This window comes from Salvelinus sp. IW2-2015, unplaced genomic scaffold (assembly GCF_002910315.2).
Source record: "Salvelinus sp. IW2-2015 unplaced genomic scaffold, ASM291031v2 Un_scaffold2057, whole genome shotgun sequence".
Taxonomy (NCBI): domain Eukaryota; kingdom Metazoa; phylum Chordata; class Actinopteri; order Salmoniformes; family Salmonidae; genus Salvelinus; species Salvelinus sp. IW2-2015.
Window position 1 is genome coordinate 103,367 of NW_019943401.1, and position 13,020 is coordinate 116,386.

The following is a 13,020-nucleotide window of genomic DNA, read 5'->3' on the forward strand; positions in this document are numbered from 1 at the left end:
AAGAAGAATTCTCAAGGCGTCAGCCAATGCTTCAGTCAGCATGCTTCAGTCAACGTGCTTCAGTCCAGCGTGCTTCAGTCAGCGTGCTTCATCAAGTGCTTCAGTCAGCGTGGCTTCAAGTCATCCAGCATGCTTTCAGTCACCATGCTTCAAGTCAGCCGTGCTTCAGTTAATGTGCTTCAGTCCACGTGGCTTCAGTTCCGCGTGCTTCAGTCAGCAATGCTTCAGTCAGCATGATTCAGTCAACATGCTTCAGTCAACATGCTTTTCAGTCAGCATGCATCAGTCCAACATGCTTCCGTCAGCATGCCTTCAGTCAACTGCTTCAGTCAGCGTGCTTCAAGTCAGCGTGCTTTCCAGTCAGCATGCTTCAGTCAGGCCATGCTTCAGTCAGCGTGCTTAGTCAACGTGCTTCAGTCAGGCATGCTCAGTCCAAACATGCTTCAGTCAGCATGCCTCAGTCACCAATGCTTCAGTCAGCAAATGCCTTTCAGTCAACATGCTTCAGTCAGCATGCTTCAAGTCAACATGGCTTCGTCAGCATGCTTCAGTCACGTGCTTCAGTCAACGTGCTTCAGTCAACGTGCTTTCAGTCAGCAACTGCCTCAGTCAACATGGCTTCAGTCAGCATGCTTCAGTCACCATGCTTCAGTCAACATGCTTTTCAGTTCAACCATGCTTCAGTCAGCATGTTCAGTCAGTCATGCCTTCAGTCAACATGGCTTTCAGTGCAGCATTGCTTCAGTCACAATGCTTCCGTCAACATGCTTTCAAGTCAGCATGCTTCAGTCAACATGCTTTCAGTCAGCATGCTTCATCAGCATGCTTCAGTCAGCATGCTTCACGTCAGAATGTTCAGTCAAACGTGCTTCAGTCAGCGTGCTTCAGTCAACGTGCTTTCTAGTCAACGTGCTTCAGTCCGCATGCCTCAGTCAACATGCTTCAGTCAGCAATGCTTCCAGTCCAACATGCTTCAGTCCAGCATGCTTCAGTCAGATGCTTCAGTTCAGCAATGCTTCAGCTCAGTGGGCGTGCTTCAGTCAACGTGCTTCAGTAAGCGTGCTTTCAAGTCAGTCATGCTTCAGTCAGCATGCTTCAGTCAGGCATGCTTCCAGTCAGCCGTGCTTTCCAGTTCAACGTGCCTTCAGTCAGCATGCTTCAGTCAGCATGCTTCAGTCAGCATGCTTAGTCAGGCGTGCTTCGTCAACGTGCTTCAGTCAGCCATGCTTCAGTCAGCATGCTGTCAGTCAGCGTGCTTCAGTCAACGTGCTTCAGTCACTGCGTGCTTTCAGTCAGCATGCTTCAGTCAAGCATGCTTCAGTCAGCGTGCCTTCAGTCAACGTGCCTTCAGTCAGCATTGCTCAGTCCAGCGTGCTTCAGTCAACGTGCTTCAGTCAGCGTGCTTCCAGTCAACGTGCTTCAGTCAGCGTGCTTCAGTTCGGCTGCCGAACCGTAACCAGTGTACTCCCGCATACTCCCTTAAAATACCTTCCCTTGAAAATGGGGTTAAAACTCGGGCAATAGTATGTTTGTCCATCTGAGACGCCATAGCCAGTATACACTTCCTAGAGTCATAATTAACATCTAAAGATAACTTAAGAAAATCTGTTGTTTAATTTGATGTTTTTTTGCCCGTGGAGATCTAGTCACACAATTGTACATCTCCACCTAAGAATATTTTGGTGCATTATTTGTAAAACTGTTTTGGCCTTATAAACCCCTTCCTGTCTGTATACGACCTGCGGCCCTGTGTTGTTTATGAAGGACCCAGAGTACTGGTGTTCAAGTGGCGTAACCTACGAGCTGAATAATCGTGTCGGAGAGACGTTCCACGCTTCGTCCCGTATGCGTTCTGGTGGACGGCTTCACCGTACCCCTCACAACAAGAAACCGCTTTCTTGTCTCGGCCTGTTGTCTTAACGTCCACACCCGCAACTCCACCTCGAACACACCCGCAGGCACATCGGAAAAGGTGAGAACGCCACACGCAGGCACATCGGAAAAGGGTGAGAAACGCACAACGCAGGACATCGGAAAAGGTGAGAACACACACGCAGGCACATCGAACAGGTGAGAACACACACGCAGGCACATCGAAAAGGTGCGAACGCACACGCAGGCACATCGAAAAGGTGAGAACGCACACGCAGGCACAATCGGAAAGGTGAAGAACACACACGCAGGCACATGGAAAAGGTGAGAACACACACGCAGGCACAATCGGAAAAGGTGAGAACGCAGCAACGCAGGGCACATCAGAAAAGGTGAGAACGCACACGCAGGCACATCGGAAAAGGTGAGAACCGCACACGCAGGCACATCGGAACGGTGAGAAAACACACACGCCAGGCACATCGGAAAAGGGGGTGAAGACACACACGCAGGCACATCGGAAAAGTGAGAACGCAACACAGCAGGCAGCTCGGAAAAGGTGCAACGCACACGCAGGCACATCGGAAAAGTGCGACACACACACGCAAGGCCACATCAGAAAAGGTGAGACACGCACACGAGGCACATGGAAAAGGTGAGAAACGCACACGCAGGCCACATCGGAAAGGTGAGAATCACCGCAGGCACATCGGGAAAAGGTGAGAACACACACGCAGGCCACATCGGCAAAAGGTGAGAACCCCACACGGCAGGCACATCGGGCCACAGGTTGAACACAACACACACAGGGACATAGTGAAAATGACCACATTTAAATAAAGTGTTTCATTCATTATGAGTGTTTGTTTCACAATGTTAACAACTAGTCCATCTGCCACTGTGGCCTCCTTAATTGGTGGGCTCAATTCCTTAAATAGTTGGTATTCCTTTTGACCAGAGACCTCTGGGAGCCATAGGAAGGTCCATAGGAAGACATAGGAAGATATTTGAAGCCCATTTGGAGCCATGGGGAACCATTGGAAGCCATTGTTGAAGCCATAGGGCACCATTTGGAAGCCATTTGAAGCCATTTAGGGCACCATTGGAAGCCATTTGGAGCCTAGGGAGCCATTGGACGCCATTTGAGCAATAGGGAGCCATTGGAGCCATTTGTAGCCATAGGGACCATTGGGAGTGATAGGAAGCCATAGGGAAGTGATAGGAAGCCCATAGGGAGTGCATTCAGGCAGCAATAAGGGAGCTTGATAGGAAGCCACAGGGAGCCATTTGGGGATTCAGACATAGTCACACATGTCTTCTTCTTTCTTATTAAAGAGAGTTCAGTAAAGAGGAAAAGTCCTCTGGCTCTCCACTTAGAACGGCGCCGAACCATGTACATGGCTGTTGTCAGTCTCTCTCTCTCTTCAATTCAATTCAATTCAATTCAATGACTTTTAATTTTGACATGGCAAAGTTATTATTACTTAACATTGTCAAAGTAATATCATATCGAAAAATTTACCATAAAAATATATATGTATATAGTATACACAACATATATATCTCTTTGATATATAAATAAATGGTGGGACTAAACAGTAATAATAATAGTAGTAGTGCACAAATGGGATTACCATTATAACAGCTACAACAACAATATAATCAGAACAACCCATACATTAAAAAGCAACAGTAGGTAGACCGATGTCAACATGCCTGAGAACAGACACATGACCTGGTACGAAATACAAAAACAAAACTAAGTACATGGGAAATATTATCAACATTACTTAGCATTTTTCACGTGGCTGTCCTCAGGCTGTGGCAGGAGGACACCAATATTTGGCTGCCAAACTGCACATTTTGGCTTTTCACTCCAACAAATTCATTGAAATTTTTCTTCATCTTTTATAGTTTTCAAAATTCTTTGTATTGACATTATAATTTTGGGAAAGAAATATGCTCTTAGGTCTGAGTATTTGGTCACAGTGTAAGTAGGAAATGCACTTCTGTACTGCTACTCTCCCTGGAGGCAGAGTGAGCACAGCCTGTCCTCCCTGGGGTCAGCCCAGGTTGTCCTGTGACGACCGGGTCTCTATAGCCAGACTGTGCTCACTGAGTCTGTAACCTAGTCAATGTTTTCCCTCAGTTTTCTATCAGTCTCACAGTGGTCAGATCAGTCTGCCACCATGTACTGTCTGTTTAGAGCCAAATAGCATTGAAGTTTACTTTGATTTTTTGTGGTGTCTTTCCAATAGGTTATATATTTTTCTTTTTGTTTTGTGATGATTTGGTGGGCCAGATTTTCTGCAGGGCCCTCGCTCGCCGAGGCTTATGGGGTTGGTTTGGGTTGGTGAACTGAGCCTAGAACCAGCTGGCTGAGGGGAACTGCTTTCTGGTTTCATCTCTTGACATTGTAGATGCTGTGGGTGATGGAAATGGTTTTTAGGGGGTCACTTGTTTTTTAGATGTTGTAAAATTTTGATGGCTTCTTTTTTCTATTGCCGAATGAGGAGGGGATATTGGCCCAATTCTGGCCTCCATGCGTTATTTGGAGTTTTTCTTTGTACTTGCAATACAGTCTTGCAAAACTCTGGATGCAATACTTCAATTGGGATGTTTGGTCCCATTTAGTAATTCATTAATTAGAGAGTAGGACCCCATACTTCACTGCCATATAGAGCAATTGGTTCTAATAAACTGATTGAAAATTTGAGGCCAGATTCTAATTGGAACTTTTCAATTTTGATGTTCCTTTTAATGGGCATAGAATGCCTTCTTGCTTTGTCTCTCAGCTCATTCACAGCCATGTGAAAGCTACCTGTGTTGCCTGATATTTTAGTCCTAGATATGTGTAGTTTTTTTTGGTGTGTTCTATATAGAACTGTGTCCAAATCAGAAATTTATATTTGTCATCCTTATTTCCGGACCTTTTTTTTTGGAATATCATTATATTTGTTTTTTTTTTAAGGTTAACGTCAGAGCCCAAGTCTGAACAGAAACCTGTGAAGATGATCTAGGTGTTGCTGTAAACTCCCTCTTTAGTGGGAAAAGCAGCACCCAGGTCATCTGCGTTACAGCAGACACTTGATTTCATTGTTGTTGTAGGGTGATACCAGGTGGGGCTGTCGATTTCTTCTAATGTTTTTGGCCCTAATTCATTCATGTAGATGTTAAATAATGTTGGACTGTATTGGGCAGCCCTGTTTCACTCCCCGGCCCCTGAGAGAAGAAGTTGTTTGCTTGTTGCATTTAACCGCACATTTGTTTTTAGTGTACATTGATTTAATAAAACTCATATGTTTTCCCTCCAATCCCACTTTTCTATTAGTTTATAAAAAAGACCTTCGTGCCAAATTGAATCAAACATGCTTTCTGAAATCTACAAAACACGATGTAGATTTTTTGCTTTGTTTTTGGTTAAGCTTGTTTTCTCAATTAGAGTGTGGAGGGTGTAAATGTGGTCTGTTGTACGATAATTTTTTAGAAATCCAATCTGGCTTCTGCTCAGGACGTTGTTTCGTCAAGGAAATGTGTAGTCTGCTATTTATAATACTGCAAGAGAATTTTCCCCAGTTGCTGTTCACGCATATTCCCTCTGTAATTATTTGGGTCAAATTGTCTCCATTTTTCATGGATTGGTGTGAATCAGTCCCTGGTTCCAAATATCGGGGAAAATACCCTGCAGTGAGGATAATGTTTGACGAGTTTGAGTATGCCATTTGAATTTGGTGGTCTGTAACTATTTGATCATTTCATTTAAAATCCCATCCGACCCACAGGCCCTTTTTGGGTTGGAGATTGGCATATTTTTTCCAATAATTCTTCTTCCTGTAATTGGGGTATCCCTAGGATTCTGATAGTGCTTTGACTGCTAATTCAAGGATTTTGTAATTTTTTTCTTGTTATATCTTTGTTCTGGGCTCCTTTTGTTATATTGCTTGTAGAGGTTTTGGCAGAAAGTGATTTCTCCACATATCCCATTTTGGATAGCCAACTCCTCATGATGAGGTTTGTTTAATTTCTTCCAATTCTCCCAGAAGTGGTTTTGATTCTATGGGATTCCTGCATTCCATCAGCTGCTTTCTAAATGTCTGTTCCTTTTTTGTTCTTAAGGGTGGCGTTTGTATTGCTTCCGTGTTTCCCCATATTGAAGGCGTATATTTTTTTGTTGTCTGGTTCTCTCCTGTGTTTTTTTGATTAGATATATTTTTCTCAATGACTTTTCTTAGTTTTGCAATCAATTATCAAACATTTTTCATTATCTGTTTATTTTTGGTTTGCTTTTATGCTTCTTTAGATTAGCCAGGAGGCTAATTTGTCAAATTAAAGTTTTTATGTTCCTAACGGCCAAATTTACACCTTCAAATTGCTGAAGAGAATGTTACGGCTAAAAAGTTGTCCAGGAGAATTGTAATTTTTTTGGCTACTAATTGCTTTTGGTAAGAATGTCTGTACTGTTTTGCACTCCCATCCTATAGGCTTGTTTAGTACATGTATTTTATTGGGCATGATGCTTCATGGTTGGGTTTCTGCTCTTCTCAGATACACTGTGATTTTACTGTGGTCTGAGAGAGGTGTTAGTGGGCTGAACTGTGAAGGCTTCTGAGAAGACTCTGGGTTTAAGGTTCGGTGAGGAAGTAGTCTACAGTGCTGCTGCCAAGGGATGAGCTGTAGGTGTACCTACAAAAGAGTCTCCTCTCAGCCTGCCATTGAACTATGTAGCAGACCCAGTGTTCGACAGAGCCTCAGGGAGCTGTACATCCATTTTTGTTTTTCACTTGTCATAGTTTGTTTTCTGTGGGGGTAATTAGGGAGGGAAAGGTTATTGCCTTCCCTGGTAGGTGTTTATCCCGCATGACTGTCTTCATAGTGTCCTTGTTCTTTCTTGCTATTCTAGCATTCAGGTCTCCACAGACGCAGTACGTTTGCCTTGGGCCTGAAAGTGACTTAATCTCTCCCTCTAGAATGGAGAAGCTCTCTTCGTTGAAGTAGGGTGACTCTGAGGGGGAATGTATGTGGCACCAGAGGAAGACGTTGTTTATCTGTCCAAGATAGCCTCCTTGTTGAATTTTTTAACCAGATAAAGAATTCCTCTGTTTTTGATCAATTCGATTGAACATAATTAGTTTCAGATTTATACCATCTTAGCATTCCCGCCCTGAGTCTCTGCCCTGTTTGATTCCTTTTAATTTATGGATGGTAATGATTATCTCCCTATTAACCTTAGTGGACAGCCAGTGGAAACATCACCTCTGCACCGATGTTTCCTGTAAGTACTACAATATCAACATCATCAATTTCCTTTCCAGGAAGTCTGGGTTCTGCTCTTTTAGCCCAAAACGCAGAGGACTTCAATCCTTGTATATTCCAACATTGCAACGTAAAAAGACTTCATAACTTTTTTTTTTCTCCTTTTCTTTAACTTTCAAAAATGAGAGCAACACTCACAATCCAGAAAGAACCATTAAAATAGCATTTTTCTATAAAGGTAAACTCTTATTTTGGCAAATGTGATTGTTTATCACATTTTAAGATAGAATTTGTGTCATGCACTTTGGGTGGATGTAGTGTTTGGAATGGTGGAGTTTCTTGTGGTCTCCTCTTACCATGAACCCTCGGGCCCATCACATGTGAGCACATAGTAGAATCAGCATTTGTTTAATGTCACTCATTTGGTTTGGTGGGGGCTGGGCCAGTTGCTCCTCTCACAGCCCTGTGCGTAGCTCTGCCTGCTGGGGCTGTGTCCTCCAGGTTGGGTCTGCGGTGGGGAGGAGAAAGGGTGGTAGGCCCTCATCTGGGTGCTCTTGGAAGCTGGGCTGGGGGTGGTCTGTGCTGCGCTGGCTGTGGTGGGCATTTGAGGTTGGTGGTGTGTGGTGTGGTGGGGGGTCCAGGGTGCTGGTCGCGGGATGTTTGTCTTCAGTGATCCTCGGCGGGGTGGAGATTGCTTCCGCTGTTCTGGGTGGCGAGGTCGGGCTGCGGTTTAAGAGCGACGTCCTTGAGAGTCTTGGCAAGGATGGGACTGTCTCCCTGTACAGGTGAACATGGTCATAGAGAACAGTCCAGATCGAGGGTGGGATGGTGGGCCAGTGTGTAGCATTGGGTCGCAGGGCACAGTCCCGGGATACGGGCTGGCAATTTTATTCATTTGGATTGTGGCAGGGTGGAAGTCCCTCCTCTGTAGAAGGGTTGCACACTATGAAATTTCTTGAAGTTGGGGAAGATTGCGCGGGCCTTCTCATCACTCCCCGTAAGTGAAGTCGACACCCTCTGTCCTGCTGAGCACGGCCGGTCGTTGCTTCCGGTAATGTATGATTAAATGTGGCTTGGCGACCGAGAATTGGTTCTTCATCAAGCAGCTCCAATGGCAAGCTGTTGCGTTGTTGGGCACCACACCTTTCTCGTTTTTGGTGTCTAAGGGAAAAGTTTTTCTTGTCCCTGAACATACTTCCCATTTGAAGTCCATTAACAAGGACGCTGTCAGCCGTGTTTCTTCTGGACTGGGGGGGGCAGAGGGGGGCTGGTGGGTGTTGGAGCTGGGGTGTGGCTGGTCTGTGTGGGTTGCCACTGTCAGGGAGGCTGTTCTGTGGGGTTGGGGAGGAGGGTGAGGGCCAGCCAGGGCTGGGGGAAGTCTGGCTGGTTGAGCTGGCTCTCTGCCTGTGTGAGGGCAGGTTCATAGGGTGGTGATCTATCTGTTTCCTGCCAGCCTGTCCCTCTGTCTCTTTCTCTCCTGCAGCTCCTCTTCTTAGTGCGGTCAGCTCTCTTCATGCTGCTCGTGCCTGTCCTTTTTGGAGCTCTCTCACCTCCTTTGTTAGATCAGCCAGCTCTCTCTTGAGTCGCGTCTCTCTTCTTGCTGAACCTCCTTTCAGCTGTGTTGCAAAGGCTAGCTGTTCTTGACTCTGTCCTTCACCTTGGTTTAGGAGCTCTTGCCTACAGGTGTAGTCTTGACTGGTGTGCTGTTGTGGCTCACTGCTCTTCTCTGACCGCCAGGACCACACTCCCCATCCCGTAGGTTGGTAAGGCACCACCTCAGGTCCTCAATCCGGCAGCCTATGGTGGTGAGGAGGCGGCCCTCGGCCAGGAGGAGACCTGGGACGCTCGTGACACTCGAGGGGGTCGCTCTCCTCCTTCAGGGTCGCGCAGCGATGTCCTCCACGCCTCTAAGGTGGGTCGCGACAAGAGCCACGGTGCTTCTGGAGTCGCCACGCCTTTTTGGGCACTGTGGCTGCCATGAGGGTGAGTTACCAAGAGTACTGGGGTGGAGAGGTGGAGTTTGTGGTGGTCTTGGCTGGAGGGGACAGTGTGCACCTGGGTAGGCCTAGTGCCCCTTCCTCCTTCTCTCTCGCTCTTCTCCTTAATGGCTGAAAGTTGTTTCAAACAGCCTCAAGAGAGAGATACCTCCATTGACAACCCTACACCTTAGAGGAGTTCGCCTACTACTGACAGATTGCGCGGCAGTTGCTGATGAGAGACGAGATGTCGATACATGGGAGATACAGCATGTCCTCTTAGTCGGTAAGATGTCAGGCAGCGTGCGATACTAGAGGTCTCTCTTTGACTAATAGTGATGATGCAGCGTATCCCACCCATGATCTAGCAAGAGTTCCCTCTTTCAGATGTACTGCCATAGGGCTGATGCTGAAGCAGAACTAGACTGAGTGAGAGCGGCCATGCATTTGGCTGGTCCAGCTCGAGAGAGAAGACGATGGACAATTGCTCAGGCGTACACCGAGATTAATGTTTGTAGAGCGTGACCAAGAAAGGCGCTTATCATGTAGGCCACGTGAGGCTCGCTACGGTAGTAGAAATTGCTAGAGTTTTGAAAGCTTGCTACAAGTTGTGTCATTGGTTGACCTTGGTCAATGTGAGTAGAGAATTGAGATCTCGACGCATGACGCTGAGGGAGTGGGGCCACTGGCCCTGCTCCTCGAGATGCGCTTCATGCTATGAGCTACGAGGACGCACTAGCATGCGTCTTAAGCCGAGCTGCTAGATCTGCTGCCCCGCTAAGGCCACTGGCGAACGATTTCGTTCGTCTGCTGTTCGCGACTACTCCTCTCTCTAACAAAACACGCAAATCACCTACGTAGAAAGAAACACTCCAGTCCACACAAACAGACTGAAGCATCTGTTGTAGCCACGTTAGTCCGTGCACTTTTTTGCTTGTTAGCTCAGCTCAGTTTGGGACGTTACTTGGATGTAATTGTCTCTCAACTGAACGCTTGCTAGGTTTATTTGATTCATAGCTCGTTTCCTTGTATGGCTTAGCTTTTAAGTTGACGCTCTGCTTGGCTGGTGTTCTCTTGCTCCCTGTGGTGCTAGACTAGATAGCTAGACAAGAGGAGGTGCTGTATATACAACTTGTAGGTGCCACAGTTATTCTATATGTGATCTCATTAATCATTAGTGTAACGTGATGATGTATTACAGGAGTTGATTGTGTCACATATAGACTTCATTGCTCACTGGAATTTCTTCTTTCTGATCTCTAGAGTGATCTTAAACTCAGACATATATTCATCAAGAAACAAGAAATATAGTCGGAGAGGAGTATATGTCCAGGAGCATCCATACGTCTAAAGATGCGCATGGAGCATGTCTTGCATCATCATGCTCTAACTCTATCTCGGCGCTCGTCAAAGGTCCCTTGTCTCTCTTCTCTCTCTTCTCTCTCTCCTCTCTGTCTCCATCTCTCTCTCCTCTCTCTCTGTGTGTGCGTGTGTGGTGCGTGCGTGTGTGTGTGTGTTGCAAAGAGGCCATATGACCTGGAAAAGCCTGGGCTTTTGGCTTTTCTCATGGTTGTCAGATCATACTTGCCGTGCCAACATTGGATAAAGATAAAAGCGTTGCCATGGGCTGCTTGTCAAAAACACGTGGTTGTTTTTTTATGTGTGGTGTTGGGAACTAGGGAATAGGAAGACGCGAGGGGTGGGAGAGGAGCCAATTTGCGGCCTCCTCCCACATCCCTCAGTCCCCCTATTACACACACACACACACCCACAGCACACACACCACACACACCACACACACAGGGGATCAGACACAAGTGAAGTGAAGCTATCCAGACACGGCTGGTTTATAAGGAGACCATTTACCGCTCTGTCTTGGCAAGGGATGAACACCAGCTAGGTGTGCCATGATAGCTTGCTTTGGAGATTATATCACTGGAATGATTAGTGCATGATAGCTTGCTTTGGAGATATTACAGCTGGAATGAATAGTGCATGATAGCTTGCTTTGGAGATATTACACTGGAATGGAGTGCCTGATAGCTTGCTTTGGAGATATTACACTGGATTGATAGTGCCATGACTAGCTTGCTTTGGAGATATTACACTGGAATGATAGTGCCATGATAGCTTGCTTTGGAGATATTACACTGGATTGATAGTGCCATGATAGCTTGGCATTGCTGATATTAACACTGGAATGATAGTGTCATGATGGTTGCTTGGAGATATTACACTGGATGATAGTGCCATGATAGCTTGCATTGCTGATATTACACTGGAATGATAGTGCATGATAGCTTGCATTGCTGATATTACACTTGGAATGATTAGTGCCATGATAGCTTGCATTGCTGATTTACACTGGAATGATGTGTCCATGATAGCTTGCTTTGGTGATATTACACTGGAATGATAGTGCCATGAATAGCTTGCTTTGGAATGATATTACACTGGAATATAGTACCATGATAGCTTGCTTTGGAGATATACACTGGATTGATAGTGGTCATGATAGCTTGCTTTGGGATATTACACTGGAATGAATGAGTGCCATGATGAGCTTGCTTTGGAGATATTACACTGGAATGATAGTTCCATGATAGCTGCCATATGGCTCGATATTTACACTAAACTCTGCAGGAACCAGGGAGTGATCCATAAATATAGGTCCAGTTTTCAAAGACGCAAACTGTTATTGTAGGCTACTGCTAAGAAAATAATTATATTATTGGAGTGATTTTATTTTCTACTTATTCATGTCTCTCCGTACGTCCTCTTCTCTGCCAAGACGATAGCAGATAGCAATGAGCTCAAGGATTTTAACCCTTCTGGCTCTCTCCTCCCCCCCTCCAGGTGTCCATCTCTACTACGTGGGTGGTGAGGTCTATGCAGAGTGTCTGAGTGACAGCAGTATCTTCGTCCAGAGTCGTAACTGTAACTATCAGCATGGTTTCCATGCCACCACCGTGTGTAAGATCCCCAGCGGCTGTAGTCTGAAGATCTTCAACAACCAGCTGTTCGCCGAGCTCCTCTCTCAGTCCGTCAACCACGGCTTCGAGGTGGTCTACGAACTCACCAAGATGTGTACTATACGCATGAGCTTCGTCAAGGTAACTATGGGGTCAGGGGTAAGAGGTCAGGGGTGAAGGGTGAAGGGTCAGGTGTTAAGAGGGTGGGGTTATGAGAGAGTCTGCATGGGCAGTGAATGTAGCACTGAAACTCACATTTAAACAGATGTCTGTGAGCGAAAAGAGGAGAAATTAGATGTCTACGTTGTTTCCACGGTAACTCAACACCATGTTATTCTGATACTTGGTTCAGTAGAAACGACATTGTTTAGAAGCTTCAAGAAAGAATGATGTAATAGTTAACAGCCTACAAAACTACAGATGGCATTCAATATCTTTTTTATGTTTGCCAAATATTTCAAAATGGTTTTATGATTTGTAAAAAAATTTGAAAGAAGTCATTAGGTTGAAAGCTCTGTTTCCACGGTAACTCAACACCATGTTATTCTGATATTCAATCAATCAATCAATCAATTTTATTTTATATAGCCCTTCGTACATCAGCTAATATCTCGAAGTGCTGTACAGACACCCAGCCTAAAACCCCAAACAGCTAGTAATGCAGGTGTAGAAGCATATTTGGCTCCCGCCTGGAGTGTTCCAAGACCACTACACACATATATATTGGTCACGGTCGTATCTCGTTACACACACGTACACCAACACACACCCGCGCATACACGTATATACGCAAAGGGGTACACAAGATTCTCAAGTTGCCACACATACACACACCAAAGTCATATTCACTACGCACCAAACAGAAGAAAACGTACAGGGAGGGACTACAGGGAGGAACTACAGAGAGGAACTACAGGGAGGGACTACAGAGAGGGACTACAGGGAGG

At 45.6% G+C, this 13,020-nt stretch overlaps 1 protein-coding gene across 1 annotated transcript in view; it reads left to right on the plus strand.

Annotated features, from left to right (window-relative positions):
- smad9 (SMAD family member 9) overlaps positions 1-13,020 on the plus strand; it is a 41,342-nt gene that overhangs the window by 21,234 nt on the left and 7,088 nt on the right. Inside the window, 1 exon segment of the mRNA XM_070439945.1 lies at positions 11,958-12,214. Within this exon segment, the coding sequence (XP_070296046.1) occupies positions 11,958-12,214 (257 nt within the window).